The sequence below is a fragment of the Podarcis muralis genome, chromosome Z (assembly GCF_964188315.1).
Source record: "Podarcis muralis chromosome Z, rPodMur119.hap1.1, whole genome shotgun sequence".
NCBI lineage: Eukaryota > Metazoa > Chordata > Lepidosauria > Squamata > Lacertidae > Podarcis > Podarcis muralis.
Window position 1 is genome coordinate 14,933,877 of NC_135673.1, and position 20,683 is coordinate 14,954,559.

General features: G+C 45.0%; 1 protein-coding gene across 5 annotated transcripts in view; it reads left to right on the top strand.

Annotated features, from left to right (window-relative positions):
• AK8 (adenylate kinase 8) overlaps positions 1-20,683 on the top strand; it is a 98,468-nt gene that overhangs the window by 4,137 nt on the left and 73,648 nt on the right. For 3 of the 5 annotated variants that reach the window (XM_028716015.2, XM_028716014.2, XM_028716013.2), the window contains exons 2-4: positions 1,722-1,806; positions 17,153-17,202; positions 18,581-18,694. In XM_028716015.2, the coding sequence (XP_028571848.1) occupies positions 1,725-1,806; positions 17,153-17,202; positions 18,581-18,694 (246 nt within the window). In that variant the 5' untranslated portion in view covers positions 1,722-1,724. The remainder of the gene's footprint in view (positions 1-1,721; positions 1,807-17,152; positions 17,203-18,580; positions 18,695-20,683) is intronic. The other 2 variants (XM_028716017.2, XM_028716016.2) reach the window with 1 other exon arrangement.

Below are 20,683 nucleotides of genomic sequence, written 5' to 3' on the forward strand. Positions count from 1 at the left end.
CCCCTTCAGGAGTCTCAAAGCGGCTAACATTCTCCTTTCCCTTCCTCCCCCACAACAAACACTCTGTGAGGTGAGTGGGGCTGAGAGACTTCAAAGAAGTGTGACTGGCCCAAGGTCACCCAGCAGCTGCATGTGGAAGAGCAGAGACGCGAACCCGGTTCCCCAGATTACGAGACTACCGCTCTTAACCACTAAAAATAGACAGCTCCCTAACTGCCTTACTCTCTTCATTTTGTTTGGCAATTGTAACCAACTTTCAAGAGAGGGACGTTAAAGTGACTGTGGGTGAATGTGGAGAGAATGCAGCCTTAAACCAAGGAATAATGACATTAGATTATATGCTTGCAGTGCCGTCTTTGCCAACAAATTTGCCAAAAAAAAGCTCAACAGCTTTTCTGTCTGGATTTTCACTGTTTGAAATATGACAACCCTACTATTCCCCCTCTTGTTCCTTCCTTCTTCAGGCAACTGAATCTGAGCAGAGGGAGCAGCAGGGTGACCTGCAGAGTTGTGGCTAATTTGGCAAGGCCACAGTGGCCTCTGCTGGCTATCAGTCACAGTTGCAGGTATAGCCTTGGTGATGAGAATGAATAAGGGGCAGGCACTTACTATCTAAATCCAATCCACCTTTTTCCTGCCTAGTCAAGAAAACCAAATCCAGAGTGTGGATGGGCCAATGACATATTGGAACTGAAGCCCTGAACCTCCACCCCCAATTTAATAGCCTAGGACAAGGATGTTGAAGTCTTCTAGAACCAAAAGAATGGGGGTCCTCAGCACCAGGTGCTATTTTTCTAGAAAAAAAGGTGCCAGAACTCACCATGAATGCCTCCCTTGCTCTCTTATAATGGTAACGTTGTGCACATGAGAGGTGCCAGAACTAAATTCTGGTGAGTTCCAGCTGAAAAAAGCCCCCTGTCAACACTGCTTTTGAGACCACCTTTGTCAGTTCATGCAGGGAGACTGCTGGATAGTGAGGTGGGTGGTAAACCAGCACCTAATCTGTCCTGATGACCCACTGTCAGGGACAAACACTCTAGATCTCTGCTCAACTGGACAGAGAGCCAGGAGAGAGAGATGGATTTTCTATATGCCACAGCTGTTTGGAGGAGTAGGTTCTTTTGTATGTTCTTGTGACTTATATCTGTTCTTTTTTAAAGGAATGTTTTAATCTTATAATACGTTTTATATTTAAACTCCAAAAGTTGCTTGGAGACTTTTGCATAAGAAATGTTTAATGTCTAATAAACACCAATAGTAATATTGACTGCATACTCACCATTAGCATTTAAGCACACACCTCCCCTCAAGAATCCTGGAAACTGCAGTTTATCCCTCACAGAGCTACAAATATCAGCACCTTTAACAAAAATTCCTGGGCAGGGGAAGTCATGCACTTCAAATGTATGGAGTGTATGCAGACAGTAACAGTAATAATAATAGTAGTACAGTGGTACCTCAGGTTACAGACGCTTCAGGTTACATACGCTTCAGGTTACAGACTCCGCTAACCCAGAAATAGTACCTTGGGTTAAGAACTTTGCTTCAGGATGAGAACAGAAATTGTGCTCTGGCAGCGCAGCCGCAGCGGAGGCCCCATTAGCTAAAGTGGTGCTTCAGGTTAAGAACAGTTTCAGGTTAAGAACTGACCTCCAGAATGAATTAAGTACTTAACCTGAGGTACCACTGTAATAATATTTCTTTTACTTTTGTTTTTAAAGGGAATGCTTCAAGGTTTGCTTATCCATAAACCAGAAGAGCCTTTAGACTTCTTGATCAAACAATTAAAACTAGACAACTATGATGGTGAGTAAAGGGAAGAAATAATTTTAGTTGGGGAGTTGGGCAACTAGCAGCTCCTGAGCTGAATCCAGCCTTTGAGAGGCAGCTCCTGCCCTACAAGTTGTTGGCCTCAAGCCTGTCTTTCCCACCATCCTTTTTGTCTTATTGCCTACCATCTTCCTACACATTTTCTCCCGTTATGGCAGCCACCAGAATGTTTTGATCAGTTTCTCTAGGACACAGGACATCAAGACAGCTGATCAGCCACCAACTATATATTCTGGCCTCCTCCCAAAGTGCAGATAGTCAGCCCCCCACCCACAATTTCTCTTCCTCCAGTATGGTCCTTCCAGCAGATCCTATCACCCCATGGCTGAGCAAAGCATAGAGGCACAAGTGGGAAGCTAAAATAACAGGGGAGCCTATCTCAGCTTTTAGTTCCCCACTTCTTCTATCCTTGGCTCAGCACCAGGGTGATGGGATCTGCTGGTAAGGCCATATTGCAGTGATGAAGAGGAAAAAGTGATGGCTTAGTTTCAAGGGGTTGCTTCATGTAGAGATTTGGCTGACCAGCCCTAATCAGTACCCAACAGTACCACCTTGCAGGGCCGTAGCTAACTGCCCCGACACCTGGAGCGGTGGGGGCGGGGTGATATGTTCACGGAGGTGCTGCAGCGATTGCACATGGGGGCTCCGGGGCAATCTGCCCAAGGGGGTGGTATGGCGAGCTGCCCACGGAGTCTGCCTGGCGGACGCAAGCCCCACGCCGCCATTTCAGGCAGCATGGGGCCCCGAGCCACCGCGTCACTCCCAGGAGAGATGCTTGGCTCGGGCTCGCTGCAGGCCAGGACCCACGATAAGTGCCACCCCCTGCGGTGTGCCGTTTTGTCACACCCCTCAAGGATGACACCCGGGGTGGACCGCACCACTGCACCCCCCCTTCCTATGCCCCTGCCACTTTGCATGGAAACCATAGGTAACATAACTCTAACACATAACACCAACACAATATAACATAACATAACAACATAACATAACATAACAACAACATAAAACATAACATAACATAACATAAAACATAATAATGTGAGCCTGCTGGATCAAGCCAATGGTTCATTTAGTCCCACATCCTGTTCTCACAGTGGTCAATCAGGTGTCAGTGGGAAGCACACAAGTAGGACCTAACCATCATCTGCACGACTGAGATGAAATTGGTTAGGGATGGCATACCAAGAGGGCTATGCCTTTCAGACCTAACAATTATTTTCCAGGAGCACCTAGGTACAGTGGTGGCTGATGCCTGTTTTGACTGAAAGGGCAGAAGGCAGGGAGTCCAAACAGCAGGTGGAGCTAGACCCATTTTTTTGGGGGGGGGGATTAATTACAGTTTTGTCTCCATCCTCCTCCCTGCTTAGTTCTACAATGGCCACACTGAAACCTGGGAGGAGGAGAAAGCTGACAGCCAGGGGCACCACTCCCTGGATTGGTTGTGAGTAAGAAGGCAGGCAGGTGGGGTCTGGCTGAGGGGTTGGTGGAGCAGCACCCCATTCAACCTGATTGAAAAGCCTCTGCCTAGATCAGGGTTTCCCAAACTTGGGACTCCAGCTGTTTTTGGATTATATAGTTCCTATCATCCCTAATCACCGAGCTTGCTAGCTTGGGGTGATGGGAGTAGCAGTCCAAAAACAATTTGTGACCTAAGTTCAGGAAACCCTGACCTAGATATTAAGAAACCCCACATTAAATACTCATAAAATAACCATCAGTTTTGAACTTGAATACATATGTATATATCTATATATCTCTAAGACAAGTTAATTGATCCTTGCTGGAAATTGTGTCCCACTACTGTAATCTCATAGCTCCCCTGTCCTGAAACCTGAAATGGCAACTTTGAAAACAAGGCTAGCTTTGTACACAATGTACATGTTTGTCTGATGCTGGCAGCAGAAATCATGCCAGTGAATATGAGTGGAATTCGCTATGGTCTGTCTTTTTCTTTTTTGAGTCTGCAAAAATGTGATTTGCTGCATTATTTTTATGTTTCCTTTCCATTGAAATGCATAGAAATTAATTATGTAAATAATTGTGTTAGTTTCAGACATAATATAGTGAGGCAAACAGGATTTAGCAGGAGCCAAACTGTAGCAGAATGTAAACAGTGCTGATTGTGGCAAGTACAGGACAGGACAGAAATCACTGCCTCCTTATGTTCCTACCCGTTGCCCACCATGTGCTAATTTCTAGGGTTTGTAAGATGCTTCAAGTTTCTTTTCCTGTGGAAAGCCAAAGAGAAAAGCGCATTAACAGATCCCCCTTTTTAAAAAAACAACCAAGATGCCTTTCCTGGGAATGGCAGGAGTTCTTGTGTATCCATTATTTATACACTCTGTGCCTCTGTCTGATAACTTCCTGATGTCATTAAGCTTGCTAATTACTCCTTTTGTCAAGTGAAAATTTGGCTCCTCAGCTCTGGCAGCTTTTGCCTGCCATTTATTTTTATTTTTAAATTACTTACTTACTTGCCACAGCTAATGACTTCCACAGCTCAACAGCTTCCCAGTCGGGGAAGCTGCAAGTGGGCTTCTTAACATGAGTGTGTGTTTGTGTGTAAGGCAGGCTGACGAATCGAACAGCCTGCGTTCCTGCCACAATGAAGAGCCGTGTACCCTCAATCAAAATTATTTGATTTACAAACTGTTCACCCTTAGGCGGATTAGATTTGGCTATGCACAACGGCACTCTAATTTTTCATTCCACATGAGCTGTCAAGGCGAGCATGGTGTCATGTTGCTTTGATGTTTCTGTAACGGTTTACTCTGGGTTGTTGCTTTTTTAAAACACACACACACACACCAGACGTTCTGTTGTGTCACATCAATAAAATCTCTGTCACTAGAGACGTCTGGGGCTCTTTATGTTTTAGGGTTGAGATTCATATCAAGGTGAATTTGAAGCTAAATATTTGGGGTTGGTGAGTGAGGGGAGAAAAAACAATTTGCATCCAGGAGCTGTTTCTGAATGTAGTTTGCGCCCATTCTGATCTGTTTAAGAGAGGGTTTTTTCATTTTGTTTTTAAGTACACCATAGAAAAGTTTTCATGTAAACCTTTTGGCTGCTGAAGCAAGGGCATGATTCAACTGATGATAATGATTGCTATTTTGATTTAGGGCATAATTGCTCTGGCCCCCAGCCCACCCCATGGCATGCCCCGCCCCCATGGTGTAGTAGGGTGTGCATGCACCTGCCCCAGGTGCCACCAGGGCTTCCAATGCTGCTGGTGAAATGTGACGCCTTTCACTCCCCCAATCTGCTCTGGATGGTTAGGGGAGCGATCAGAGAAGATTTTGGAAGGCGTGGGGGGGGGGGCGGTTTCCTGCTCATGCAATGCAAGCCTCTCTGGGGAGAGCATTCCACAAATGTCTTGTGTTGAAACCCTGGGGATCCACTGTTAGTCAGTTTAGATGATGTTGCACTACGTAGACCAGTGAGTGATGCAGTATAAGGCAGCTTTTTGGGGGAGAAATTCAACATAGTGCTAAGGAGATTGCTCCAACATCCTGCTTGTCTGATGGAATGATCTTTCCTCTCCTCCCCTGTGCACTGTTCTGGAGTTTCTCCCAACCCCCCTAAGCCGATTTGGGGTGTAGGGGTGTGTTCAGGGATGGAGGAAACCCCACTGTGCTAGCAAAAGTTCTTGTAGGGGCTCTTGTTAGTGGAACCAGTTAGCTGAATCTGGCCCTGTCTTTTTAAATTCTTGAGCTGAACATCCTAAATGACCAAGCTACAGTTTGTTCCTTTTATTTTTCAGAGTGGGATTTGAAAAGAAAGCAAAAAACTCTTGGTTTTGAGTTTCTAGCAAAAGAGATTGTCTTTGGTTTAAATGAAGCACTGCTGTCTGCTCAAGTTCAGAGTATTCTTATTAAATAATGGAAGGAACAATGCTAAAAAGAGCTGTTGAGAAAAAAAGAAAGAATAACAGAGGAGGAATCTCTAGCAATCTTGGTTTCTTTGTGTGTAAATGTGTGTGTGTTTTAAACAAATTTCTTGATCACAGAAGAAGGTACTGACTGAAGAGAGGGAGAAGCATTACCTTATTAAAGTCATCAGGAAAGCTATGAATTTTCATGATCTCTCCTTCCAAGGCAGCTTTCGCCCCAGAGAAAAATTCAAACAGAGATGTGGAAGGAAAAGAAAAAGAGATTGTAAAGAGAGGTGTGAAAGCAGAAAAGCTTTTAATTAATAATTGGTTCTAAAGTACTCCTTTAAGTAGTGTGGCACGGGCGCGACGACGCTATACACAAAGGTGATGGTAATTTATAGCTCCAAACGACAACAGGCCTTGAGAAACTTTTTTTAAAAAAATAAAAAATCTTTTATTAAGTACAGTAGCTAGAATGTCCATCTATGTTTATACAATGAAGCATGCAAAGTTAAAAACAAATATTCCTTAAGCACAGCAGCCTAGCAAGGTTGCACAAAAGAAACCATCAAGTAAGGCAGAGATCCCATCTTTGTAGGGAAAGCAAGACTTGCTCTGCTTGAAGGAGGAATTCCATTTAAAACTTCTGCTATTTCTAAACAGAGCCTGTCGGGCTCTTGAAACAAATTCCTGCTTTCTTCCGAAGCTCACAGGTACCAGGCACTGCCACTGTCCACCCTTTGGGCTCTAGAACCAGGGACGCGGACTTATAAAAAATATTGGGGGGGCCCGGGAAAGCTCATGAATAATAAATAAGCTCATGAATATGCAAATAAAGTGGCGCCGCCTCCTCGTGAGCGAATAGGGGAGAGCGTGCTGCGCCTATTAATCAGCTCCAAAGGAAATTGGGTGGAGCTTTTGCTCGGGAGGGAGGGCAGGAGGCATGCAGCCCGCCCCTCCCTGTGCATTTTGGGCTGGGGGAGGGGCGGCGATGGCGCTCTGCTGGAGGGGCGCCGGAGATTATTGGGGGGGCGGAGCCCCCCCAAACGAATTTTTGAGGGGGCTCGGGCCCCCTCAAGCCCCATGGAGTCGGCGCCTATGTCTAGAACTCAAAGTTCCCAAACTCAGATGAATGGTTGTTTGGTTTGGGCTGCGGTTTGTAGCCAATCTGGTCATGTATCATCTGCTCCCAGCTCTTATGATCAGTGTTGAGAGTCCCAGCGCACCCTCACTATCGCTGGCTCCCACCAGGTCCACCTCCTCGCGCTTCCTACGACTCTCAAGTTCCTTGCGGGCGCCGTCAAACTCCTCAATGTCATTCAGCTTCAGTTCCAGCTGAACAATCACTCAGAAAAACCCAAGGATGATGGGGTTGTATCCAGTGTCTTCCTCAGAGTAGACCCATTAAAATGAATGGGTATAACTAACTTGGGTCTGTTAATTTCAATGGGTCCTCTCTGAGTGGATACGAACCAATCAAAATTTATTTTTATTTCTTAAATATATACATTGCTGTTAAAAAACCCCCTCAAAGCAGCTTACAAATAACAAAACAATAAAACCATTAGTAAAAACAACTATTTAAATATTAAAAAAATAAAATCAGTAATAAACTAAAAACAGGTTAAAACATAGGATACGTGTCCTCTCTTCCTACTGGGTATTTTTGCTTTTTAAAGAAAATGGCACCTGGAGACTTAGGGAAGTTAAAAAGGTAAAAGATTTTATTTTACAGCAAAATAGGCAAAAGAGAAGATGTGTCAGGGGGCAGAATTATTTCAAGAAACAGTTACTGGTATCTTATCTATTATCGATCGATCAATTGATATCACAGGCTTCTAAACAAGATGGTAAATGCACAGATTATTTTCACTTTGGTTCATAGCTGTCAACGTTTCCCTTTTTTTAAGGGAAATTCCCTTATTCCGCATAGGATTCCTCGCAAGAAAAGGGAAAAGTTGACAGCTATGCTTTGGTTCCTTAAACTAATTGCAGCGCTGTTTCAGTTTAGGTCATAAAACTAGGGTTCTGAAAACTTGACATTTTCTGTCAGTTTCTCCCACCTTTTACAAATCTCACCCCTGAGGCTCCTCTTTTGGTATACTAGCCCAGGGGATCAGCACACACTCCCCTCCTAACTGGTTTGGGATTACTCCTCTCTTCAGAAGGTCTGTCCCCTTTTTACTGAACTTGAGACCCAAGTAGAGTGTTTCCTCACAACTCCACTTCTCTTTTCTCAAATTGAGCTTCCTGGTTCTCACTAGTCTATATACTCTTAAAAGACACCAGCCACTTTATTTTAATCTAACACCCAGCTCAGAGACTTCCTGCTCTGGCTGTAGATATTATTCTCAGGGCAAACTGCACACAGTTCAGAGGCTATACCAGGGGTCAGCAAACTTTTTCAGCAGGGGCCGGTCCACTGTCCCTCAGACCTTGTGGGGGGGGGGGTGGACTATATATTTTTTTTGGGGGGGGGGTGAACGAATTCCTATGCCCCACAAATAACCCAGAGATGCATTCTAAATAAAAGGGCACATTCTACTCACGTAAAAACATGCTGATTCCCGGACCGTCCGTGGACCGGATACGGCAATAGGGCCGTATCTGGCCCCCAGTCCTTAGTTTGCCTACCCATGGGCTATACTATCCAGCTGAAACGCCAGGAACCCAGACTCTCAACTGCTATTCTTTTTCCAGTCACAAAGTTCTGTCTCCACCCACCTTCTGGCTAGCTGGACCTGCAGCCAGTCAGAGTGAGTCTTCAGCCCTGCACTCTGCGAGCTACACCTCTCCTGTGGGTATCACCATACTCTAGTCTACCTGAGTAGACCAGAATAATAAATAAAATCACTTATAAACTAAAAAACAGGTTAAACATACATAAACATGTCTGGGTAGGCTTCTCTAAACAAAAATATTTTAGCAGGCACCAAAAAGAGTAGTTATGTCAGGCAGCAGGGAGTTCCAAAGTGTGAGGCAGCCTGAACAGGGGCTTGTAATTGTGGAGGTATACAGTCGTACCTCGGGATGCGAACGGGATCCGTTCCGGAGCCCCATTCGCATCCTGAACAGAACGTAAGATGCGACTGCGCTTCTGTGCAAGTGCAAGGTGCGTTTTGCCGCTTCCGCGCATGCGTGTGATGTCATTTTGAGCATCTGCGCATGCGCGAGCGGCGAAACCTGGAAGTAACACGCTCCGTTACTTCCGGGTTGCCATGGAACGCAACCCGAAAGTGCTCAACCTGAAGCACATTCAACCCGAGGTACGACTGTAGTTTGTTGAGGTTTCTGGTTATTTGAACCCCTAGGTACCTGAATTTGGTGCGGCAGTTTTTGTTTGTTTGTTTGTTTGTTTTTGATGTTGGTGAATTCCTTTTGGGTATGCGGAAGAGGGGGGGCAGTGTTGAAGCACATAGCCTCAGATTTTGCAAAGTTTATGTGTAGGCCCAATAAGAGTTATTACGACTAATTATTATTTATTAGTATTTTGCCTTCTCCCCACAGAACCAGGACTCAAGGTGGCTTACAATTTATTTATTTATTAAAAAAAATATCGCAGAACGCTAAAAACATATAATGGTTAAAAAGTAAGCAACCTATAACGGAATTAAAAAAGGTAAAGGTAAAGGTACCCCTGCCCTTACGGGCCAGTCTTGCCAGACTCTGGGGTTGTGCGCCCATCTCACTCAAGAGGCTGGCGAGCCAGAGCCGCACACGGAAACGCCATTTACTTTCCCGCTAGAAAGCGGTCCCTATTTATCTACTTGCACCTGGGGGTGCTTTCGAACTGCTAGGTTGGCAGGCGCTGGGACCGAGCAACGGGAGCGCACCCCGCCGCGGGGATTCGAACCGCCGACCTTTCGATCGACAAGCCCTAGGCGCTGAGGCTTTTACCCACAGCGCCACCCGCGTCCCTATAACGGAATTAAAACAATATAAAATATATTAGTCTGAAATTAGGGTGGGTTGAAATAATTAAGAAACAGTGAAAGTTTTTTAAAAGCCTGGGAGAATAAAAGGGTCTTGGTCTTGTGCCGGAAAGAGTGCAGTTAGTGTTAGGAAGCCCTTATAGGGACGGTATTCTACATTCAGGTAGGGTTGGGCAAATTTGAAAATTGTGGCTTCTTTCAGTTTCTCAGTTTTCTGTTTTTAGGTTCAGCTAGTTACAGTTCCACATCAGTTTGTGGTGTTCTTTTTTAAAACTCTTTGTGGAAATTCTTCTGTGTTTTGTGCAAATTTCTTCTAATATTAACATTTTTGTATGCAAAGTCCACCAATATATACATGATTGCAAAGCAATTTCCCCTAACAGAATGCATATATGACTTCCACAGATGTATGCTTCTTGTGCACACTTTACCAGGGCATGTACATTTTTTGGCATGCCACTGGGCTTGAGAACTGCACTGTAAAAATTAGGAGAAATGTAAACTTGGAAGGTTGTATGTCTGAGTTTTTTCAGAAAGTGAGAATTAAGCAAGTACATCTTTAAATGCGATCCAAATCAAATTTCATCCTTCATTCAATCCCCGTCCCCCTTTAGTAGTCATCCACCTCACTACAGTTGGCAGCGGCATTCAGAAGGTACATTTTAGAGTTTGGATAGGAACTCACTTGCAGGTAAACTGACCTCTAGGGCTACTTTAAAGATTAATACTAGGAGTTTGAATTGGACCCAGGAGAAACAGCAGAAACTGTAGCACTAATCTGAATGTAAATTAGCTGTGAACAAAATAAAGATGATGATGATGATTATCAAAGCTGAATCTTAATCTCAGAAAAATGAATGAAGTGCAGAGAAGCCGAATCAGGTAGTGGTTGGATAATTGAACATGGATTGCTTATTCAGCAAAGTCACACCTTGTTAGATAACAGAAATTTTGGAAGCCAAATCCTTGACAGCCTTCTGTGTTAAAATTTCCATCTTGCTGCTTGGGGGGTAGGGGTGGTGGTCATGCCATAGCCCTAGTCCAAGAAGGATTTAAGTACACAAAAATCAGTGGGATTCAGCTGGCATAACTCTCTGTTGAATGGTGGACTGTTGACTGTATAAAGGGATCAGTGTGCAGACCAGAAGGGTTAAACAGTCCATTACAAAGTTGCCCTAGAAACACTCTGCCACCCGTGTGGTACATTTAGGGACTGAGCCCCAGATGATTTTTACCGGTGTGCAGATGAGTAAATCGGCACATTTCTGCATTGGCACGTCTTCTGCCAGCTCCTATGCAGAAGGAAAAGCAGATTTAGTACAAAGTGAGCATTTACAGTAGCCCTGGGCAATATTAAAGCGTGATACGGTGTGTATAATGGTACGTTTCCTTTTTCTCCCCCCTCCTATCAAACGTTTGTCCAAAAAGCTGTGTATTAAAGCTTCAGTACCTCAGGGTTTTCTTGTGAATTTTAAATCGTGCTCCTTACTTAAACCTCAAAAGGATCTGTAGATAGAAAGGTTCGTGATATTATATATATATATATATATATATATATATATATATATATATATATATTGCTTTGAAGCGGGTTGAAGAAGTTGATTAGTGTTGGCACCACAGCACATTTCAGTGGCTCTGTTTATAAATAATTCCTCACTTACCAGGCTGGAGTTTCAAGGTGTTAAGATTTTTTATTTTTTTTTAAGGGGGATGGAGGAGAAAAAAGCCACACAGGTTTTAATCACATTATTTTTTTGAAAGAAATTAGGTGACAAAAACAGCTTGATGTAGCCTTTTAAAGCATTCTTTTCCTGATAATGTATAGCCTTTTCTTGGTGCTCTTACAAGAGCCAGTAAGAGCCCTTCCTTTAAACCTCCCAAGTCAAAGAACTTTGTAAAGATGAATTTGTAATTTGGGGGGTTCATGCATGATTTAAAATTTTCCACTGCTCAACTCCATACTGGAAAGCGGTTGCAAAGCTTTGGGGTGGACGGTGGGGTGGGGAATACACTTCTCTCTTTCCCTCGGCTCTCTTGCCAAGATCAGAGAGCATCGCTCCCTTTTGGATAGCAAGATCCAGCGAGGCTTGTCATTTTTTATTTTGGCCGGCTGGAATCTTCGACTGAAATTATCTCCACAGGTACCTTTGGAAAAGATGTGAGGGGTAGAATGGAGCAGGCTTCCAAGAAAATGCACTGGGAGACTAGCCATCACAGTGCTTGTATATAACATGGCAGTGGGTGTGTGGGTGGGGGCAAAGGGGCAACAGATCACAACCTCAAAGGGCATCGTGAAAATGGCAGGTGTCCAAATTTCAGATTTTAAACAAAGCTGAAAGATTTCAGGAACAGAGGGCAACAGAGTGAGATTCAAAGGATATATTTGCTTGTGGATCTAATTAAGATTCAGTTGCAAACAAAATCTCCAAAGCAAGCAGGATTTTAAAAAAGTATTTAAGGTTGTTATTTTCTGTCTGTTTTATACCTGCCATATAATGCTTGTTCTGCACTTGCAATAAATTGGTCCTTTAGTGTAAGAGCACCTACACTTTGGAACTTCCTGCCCATTTATGTTATTACCTAATATCAATACACCTTCACTGTATTGTTTCCTGTGGTGCCAAACCCTTTTTTGTTCCAACAAGCTTACCCAGGCACATAACTTTAACATGTCATATTGATAGATAGTTTTGGCTGGTTGCTTGGTTGGCATCTGTTTGTCTCAGGAGACAGTGGAAGAATGTGCCTTTGAGGGTGAAGTCAAACCATTGGAGGGTTACAGCTCCTGCTGTGGTGGTAGAGATCGAAATGGAAGAGACATGTTTTGCTGCAGCTGGGGCAGATGATGGCATCTGGCTGTGCTGATGCAGGTGTACCATGGCATTTCTTCTTTCTGTGCTCCTCCCAGTGGTCATTCCTCCTTTAGTCACTGCTATGGATACACAACCTTACTGTCTCCAGGCATTGCGGTCATCTGCAAGGGATTCCCAAATGGAGGGGGCGATGTTGCCAGCCTTCATGTCATGTTTACAGACATCTTTGTAGCATAGAGTTGGTCTGCTGACAGGCCTGGTGCCTGAAGCCAGCTCCCCGTAGAGCACGTCCTTGGGGATCCTGCCATCTTCCATTCTGTAGACATGACCAATCCAACGTAGATGTCACTGAGACAGGAGTGCGAACATGCTGAGAATGTGGGCTTGGGAGAGCACATCTTCGTTTGAGACTCTGTCCTGTCATGTGATGCCCAAAATCTTCCTGACGCAGCACTTATGGAAGGGATTGAGGCTTTGCTTCTGGTGGGTATAAGTTGCCCACGACTCACTTCCATAAAGCAGTGTGATGCAGCATTGGTCGTTAGTATCACATTTTCCTATACTGTTTTGGAGAGGTGAGTCATTGCCATAGCTGCCTTGCCAGTATACTTGTCGAATATACCAGGTTGGGGAAGGCTGCATTAAAACAAAGCATCAAAGGAGATATTAAAAGAGTAAAGTTTAAAAGGGTGTGGAAACAAAAAAGGTCTTTGTCTTTCCATAACCAAGCCCTGTATCTTGCACTCAGGGAACTTTGAAAAGACTGACTTATACCAATAGTTACTCAGCCGTTGAGTTGTACCCCAAGATAACTGTGTTTTCAAAGAATCGGTTTAGGTGGGGTGAAATATCATAAGAACATTAGACAAGCCTGCTGGATCACACCAAAGGCCCATCTAGTTCTGCATCTTGTTCTCAGAGTGGCAGACAAGATGCCCCAGTGAGAAACCCACAGGCAGGGTCTGAGCACAGAGATCATTCTCCTGACTTGCAATTCCTAGCAGCTCTGATCCAGAGGCCGCTGACACCCCATACCACACCTCCTGAAAATGGGCATGTACACACTAGATCAGGCATAGGCAAACTCGGCCCTCCAAATGTTTTGGGACTACAACTCCCATCATCCCTAGCTAACAGGACCAGTGGTCAGGAATGATGGGAGTTGTAGTCCCAAAACAGCTGGAGGCCTGAGTTTGCCTGTGCCTGCACTAGATATTTAAAGTGTGTTATTTCCCTCAAAGATTTCTTGGCACTGTAGCTTACCCTTCGCAGAGTTACAATCCCCAGCAAATCTTAACATACTAAAGTGCCCAGAATTCTTTGAGGGGAAAGAATGCGTTTCAAATGTGCTTTAAAGGCCTAGTGTGTACACAGCCTTAATCTCAGCCAAGAACTTCCCCAAGGCTTCCTGCCCCCTACACTCTCAACCCTTTGTTTCCCCTTTATGTCCACCTCCCCCTGCTTTCGCTAGACCATCCTTTCTGGTAATCCACCTCAACTTGATTGCCGTTTCCCAGCACCTGGGCCTCCTCTCTCCCATATTTTAATCATTAAAAGCCCGCAACGGTGCTCGAGATGGAAGGGCCCATTAAAACCCCGCACACGTCCGCGTAACGAAGAAGATGCGGGGACATATGTGCCGAGGGGGAAGGCGGCTGGCGCGCCATCCCTTTCTTCTTCTTCAGCTCCTCTTGCCTTTAATCTTGCTCTGAAACCAAAAGAAGGTTGTGCCACGGACAACCATGGACTCGAGGAATGAACAAGAAAAGAGCAGGGAGGAATCTGATATTAATGCTGTCCAGGGGGAGAGCGAGTGAGCAGCGAGACAAAAGGACTGAGGAGGGTGAAAACACACATGGAGTAACTTGTTTTTTCCTCTCTCTAGCGGCTGAAGGGGGGGGGGGAGTTTTTGCCATCTTGCTCCAGAAGGAACCTGGGAAACGCACCTCGTGTCTCATCTTCCCCAGCTCTGCCCAGGAGGTAGCTAGTCTCTGGGTCAAGGAGACGTGAGGGGAAAGTGAAATGAAAACCATCTCCTTTCTAAACTAGCAAAATACCTGCCATGGTTCTGCTCAGACGTCACACACATCTAGGAGGGGTGTGGTAGGTCTGTTCTCTTGACACAGAGAGTGCATTGCACACACACACACCCCAGCGCACACACACCCTGCCCCTCAACCCCAGATCTTTGTTGGTCGAGCCGGGACTGGCCAGGATGAGGCCTTGGAAGGCCCACTTCCTCTTACAACACTGTTACATATTCCTTTTTATTTTTTCTACCTTGGGAACTAGTTGCAGCCATTAATCTTTTGACTTATTTTTTTAAAAAAGAAATGATATGCCTTAATACACCAAGCAAGGTAACTTTAACAAAAATCAATCATGGCTTTAATTAAAAGATAAATAAATCCATAGCCCACACTCTTGTTAAGCAAATAGTGCCCCGATTAAAAACCATGTAAGAGCAAAACCACATAAAACTAATAAGAGCACAGGACAAATAGCAATACCTCAAGCCCTCAAATTGTGCTTGCTTTACGTATATGATCATAACCTTATGTCAGGCTGGTGTGGGGAATATATAAATAAATGGAGAGCCAGGTCCACCTATGCTCACCATTTATTACCGTATTTTTCGCCCTATAGGACGCACTTTTTCCCCTCCAAAAATGAAGGGGAAATCTGGGTGCGTCCTATGGGGCGAATGCAAGCTTTCGCTGAAGCCTGGAGAGCGAGAGGGGTTGGTGCGCACCGACCCCTCTCGCTCTCCAGGCTTCGCGGACCTCTCCACAAGCAGCGGGAGCGCTCCCGCTGCTTGCGGAGAGTTGCCTGCATGCCGAATCCTGCGCGCGCTGAGATCAGCGCGTCCAGGCTTCGCGGACCTCTCCGCAAGCAGCGGGAGCCAGCACTGGGCTCCCACGGCTTGCAGAGAGCTGCCTGTTTGGGGGCTGGGGTCGGGGGAAGCTCGGGCCTCCCCCGCCCCAGCCCCGCGCCGGGGGGGAAAATAATTTTTCCCCTTTATTTCCCCCCCAAAAAACTAGGTGCGCCTTATGGGATGGTGCGTTCTATAGGGCGAAAAATACGGTAATTTCCCCTGCATTGTTCACCCACTAGGTTTTGCAGGAGGACTCTGGCACTAGCATTCCAGGGTCCTTGTGGCACCTTCCCAAAGCTAGGTAAGTGAGGCACAGGGCTTTGGGAAGGTTTCACAAACGTCCTGGGAAGCTTTCAGGACTCTCCCACAACCTTTCCAGACCCTAGTAAGTTGCTCTCCATGTTGCAGGGGTGGGAGGCAGTTCCAGGGGTTCCTGCCTCTGTGCGTGGACTCCTAAAACCGAACCTTGCGGAAGTGGTGGGCCCACTGTAATCAAAACAGCCATGATCAGTCACTGTTTAAAAGCATTGGAAGTGGGGGCAGTGACTCCATAATGCAGGCAACATGACTGATCCAATCTCTGCCCCCTGAATTTGGAGCATGTTGAGGACTCTTGATCTGGATCTTAAATTCTAAGCGGGTGCATTTCTCAGAAGGTGTCCCAGGTGTTCAGGGCTTTGAAAGCCAGAAAAGTCAGAACCAGCACCCAGGGATACACAGGCAACCCGAGTGCACTCAACAGGTAGTCCTTAGGCTGCAGGTCTCCTGAAGTAGTGGGGAGGTCCCATATATGTTTTGGAATAGCAGCTGAATCTGTCTTTTACCCTGGGCCATTAGGTCCTCCCCACTCTGCTTGAGATTGTAGCCTATCTCCTCAGAACAGTGAGCAAAGCTTGCTTTTCTTAATACGATCTGTTGTTTACCACCTTGAGATACTACTGGACTATAACTCTCATTGTTCCTGGCCATTGGTCACGTAGGTTGCAGCTGATTGGAACTAGGTCTAGCAGCATCTGGAGGGGCACAATGTTGCCTATCCTATGTAAAATAGCAGCATTCCTTCCCCACAATTACTAGCTGACCACTAGTCCAAACTTGAGGTCTTCATGCTAAGGGGGTAAATTGTTGGCATCTTGAGTTAATCCCTGCTGGAGGAGCCTACTTTACTCTTGATTACCAAAATTAAAAGAAAAGAGATTCTAACTAAACATTAGGGAAAAAATTCTGATGGTAGGAGCTGTTCAATAGTGAAATGGACTACCTGGGAAGGTTGTGGACTCTTGTTCACTGGAGGTTTTTAAACAGAAGTTGGATGACAATGTGTCAGGGATTATTTAGCTGTGATTTTTCCATTACAGGGTTTGGAATAGATGCTCTTGGGGTCCTTTCTAATTTTATGATTCTATGTATATAACCACACTGAGACTCTTTGAGTTTGGGTGGGAGGAAAGCTATGTTCATTGAACAAAATGCATGATTGATTGGAAAGGTCTGAGTTCTATCTAAGGTGGGGAATGCATGATCTTGCATCTTGGATGGTGAGAGAATCAAAAAGGTGTCCTCTCACCAGGGAGGCATGGAGAAGATGGAAAAGGAATTGGGTATCAGTCTAGCACTGGATAAAGTTCAATAGGTCAACATAAAAAGGACAGTCTAGGAAGGGGACTAAGCCTACAGTGCACCCCAGCATTTCCAACATTTAAACATATGCTAATAAAAGGAACTGGAATGGCAATGGATATTGCAGTTATCTTCAGGAAAAATTACAAGGATCCTTAACAGCTACAATGTTGTGACTTTCATGTGTTTTTTATTTCATCTACAGTTCCAAAGATCTGTATACTTGGACCTCCTGCTTCTGGGAAAACGACTATTGTAAGTGGATTTTGTGCATGCATGGAAATGTTCTTAATGGATAGCAGATGTAGGACTCATTGCCTTTATTAAAGTCTATATTAGTATGTAGCATTTTTCTGGACCTGGACAAAAAGCTCCAATATAGGTAAATTGTGGAATTTACTCCCATGAGATGTGGGTGACAGCCACCAACTTGGATGGTTTAAAATTATACAAATGGAGGATAAGCCATGATTGCTAGGTTCTACCCTGCACTATCGGAGGCAGTATGCCTCTGAACAGCAGTTGCTGGGAATCACAAGTGGGTAGAGTTGCTGTGCTCAGGTCCTTCTTGCTGGCTTCCCATTGGGGCAACTGGCCAGCCACTGTGAGAACAGGATGCTGGACTAGATGGGCCACTGGCATTCTCCAACAGGCTTGCCTTATATTATTACGGTGCTTCAGACCACCTGTGATGTTTCCGTGAAAACGCAGACATCTTGGCCTATGGCTTGACATTTTTAGTAATCATTGGTATAAATCAGTCTTTCCAAAGTTCCTTGAGTGCCTGTGATAGGGCAGTTGGCCGCAAGAGTCAGGAAACTCCCAGTTCAAACCTTTCGTCTCTTCCAGATTCTCAAAAATAGCCTTAGACAAGAAGCCACTGTATACTTTCAGATTCTCTTCAGCCCACATCTTTGCAGTTATTCTGTTCTACCTCACAGCGGGGTTGTGCAATGTATGGGAAAGTGTTGGAAAACTTTGAAGCTGCAGTCCTCTACCCATCTGTCTAGGTATAGGATTGCAAAGTCAAGCCCTTCATAAACATAAAGTAGTATGATTAACACAGGCCTGTCCTTGCACTAAATCATTGCTCTCTCCTACTCTGCCTAAGGCTGAATCCTTTAAACTCTTTACAGATTAATTTTAATTTCAATAAATTTCTTTATTGATTAATTACCCTTCGTCAGAAGGAAACAGGTTAAGTAAGATTCCCTGTGTGTGTATAGGTTTTGCTGCTTATTTTTTTATTCCCTAGCAGTCTTTGAGAAAATCCAGGCATTGGGCTCTTCCAGAGGGAGGGGGCAGAAGGAGCACAGGTTTTAAAGTGACATCGTAAATGAAAACGTTCCAGATCTCCATTGTGCTGAATTTCAAAATGGTCACTATATTCCTTTGAAAAGTGACAGATAACATATTTGCTGTCCCCCCCTCTCCTGTTACAGATGGTGCTTTCTTTTTCTACTTTCCACTTAAGCGTTACGAATTTTGCACACTCCGATGGAAAAACTGTGAAAATGCTGGTGTTATTTGTTTTTAAATTTTCTTCAAATTCACTTTCATTTCCTTTGGGAAGATACAGCTCTCTCTTATTCCTTCTCTCTCCCCCACCCCAAACACCTGCTTTTCCCTCCAGGCAATGTGGCTTTGTAAACAACTGGGAACTGCACGGATTTCTCCGGAGACTCTGTTAACCAGTGCGTGGTCAAACCTCACATACAAAGTACAGGAGTATCAAGACACAAAACAGGTGCGTGGGCAGAGGTAACGATGCTATCTCTGCATGGAAGGGAAATATAAGTTGTGGCATTTGCCGTTTTATTTTTCTGCAGACACAAACGAGCGATCCAATTATCGCACCTTGTTTTGTATCTGTGGTGATTTCAGAACAGACTTGTGAATTTGTGGCAGTGGGCTCCCTCCATTCTAGGGATGAAAAAGCAAAGGGAGCTTTGCCATCCTCAGCTGAGAATAAATATTGAACTTTTCTGAATTCACAATCTACCCTATGCCATAGTTGTTACTAAAAACAAGGTATTAAAAACTCCTCCAGGTGGATAGAAATTCATGAGCACAGTGTGTCTGAATGTAATGCAGTCCATAGCTGCGATGTTGGAGAATTCTTTTGGAAATGGGAGCAGAAATCATGACAGTTTGCATGCTTGACCAAGGTCAGGAACAGAAATCACACAAGCAAATATGAGCAGTATTTACTATTGTTGGTTTTTTCAGTCTGTGCCATTTTGTGCACCATTTTTGACATTTCCTTTCCACTGAAATTAATTACAGTACATAATAACATTAGTTTCGGCCCAAAACAAATGAATAACCTGAGTTTTAGTGTAAACAGAGCGGAAACAGCACTGGTTCTGATGAAAGCAGGATGGGACAAAAATTGGTGCCTTCTTACATCCCTATTCACAACTTTCTTTTTTAAGAATGGGGGAGGTTAGGGTAGGGAGAGTATCCTACTTATCGCCCCACCCACCTATTTGGACCATCCTGCAACCAGGTGGGGACTTTTTTCTTAGGTAAAGGTAAAGGGACCCCTGACCATTAGGTCCAGTTGTGACCGACTCTGGGATTGCGGCGCTCATCTCGCTTTATTGGCTGAGGGAGCCGGCGTACAGCTTCCGGGTCATGTGGCCAGCATGACTAAGCCACTTCTGGCAAACCAGAGCAGCGCACAGAAACACCCTTTGCCTTCCCGCCGGAGCGGTACCTATTTATCTACTTGCACTTTGACGTGCTTTCGAACTGCTAGGTTGGCAGGAGCTGGGACCGAGCAACGGGAGCTCACCCTGTTGCGGGGATTCAAACCACCGACCTTCTGATCGGCAAGTCCTAGGCTCTGTGGTTTAACCCACAGCTCCACCCGCGTCCCTTTTCTTAGAGGAAGACCCTATTGTCAGTTCCTAGCATATTTAGAAATGAAGTGAACAGAGCAGACCCTGACAAGCACTCCAAAGATCTTCTCCTCTGAAAGATGCCTCACCTGGTTTGGTCTCCTGCAGAGTCAGTGCCAAGGAGGGTGGTCCTGGGAAGACACAGTCCAAAATCAGTAGCCTTGAGCCTGTGGAATAGGGCATGGGAAACCCTTTTCAGCCATGGGCAAGGCCACATGATAGGCAGGGCCAGAGGCATAAGTGGGCAGAGCAAGGGATGTAAATTTCACCTTCATACAATAGGCTAGTTTCTACACACACGTTCACACATGCCCCTCTGTGTTCTCCATCCAGACAAGCAGGCCACATTATCAGAGTTTAAAGATACATTCCAGCCAAGCAGGAACACCCAAGGAGGGTGCAAAGCAAGGCCAGTGAGGGTTGCCGCTTGAGGGGAATTCTGAAGCCTGGAGAGCCTGAGATGTCTCACTCCTGTTGTAGAGTCCAGGGATCAGACCCTAATTGTTTATATTCTCTCTCTTCTCTCTCTCTCTTCTGACACTCTACATTCTGCAATCATTCCTGGAACTGAAAGTTACAGGCCTTAGATTGAAGGTACACAGATTAAAAGGTACACAGCATGATGACATCCATCTGGGATCTCGGGCCTTGGGGAGGAATGGTGAGCCCATGTTCACTGATTAGGGTCCTACAGATGCTCCAGGAAGAGCAGGACCAGGAATAAAGTCTGACTGTTGCTTGTGCAACTCTTCCTCTTCTGTCTCTCCTAGTCTTTTTCTCCACTTCTCACACTTCAGTTAGACAGCTCCCCTGCTGCACTAGCAGCAGCCTTG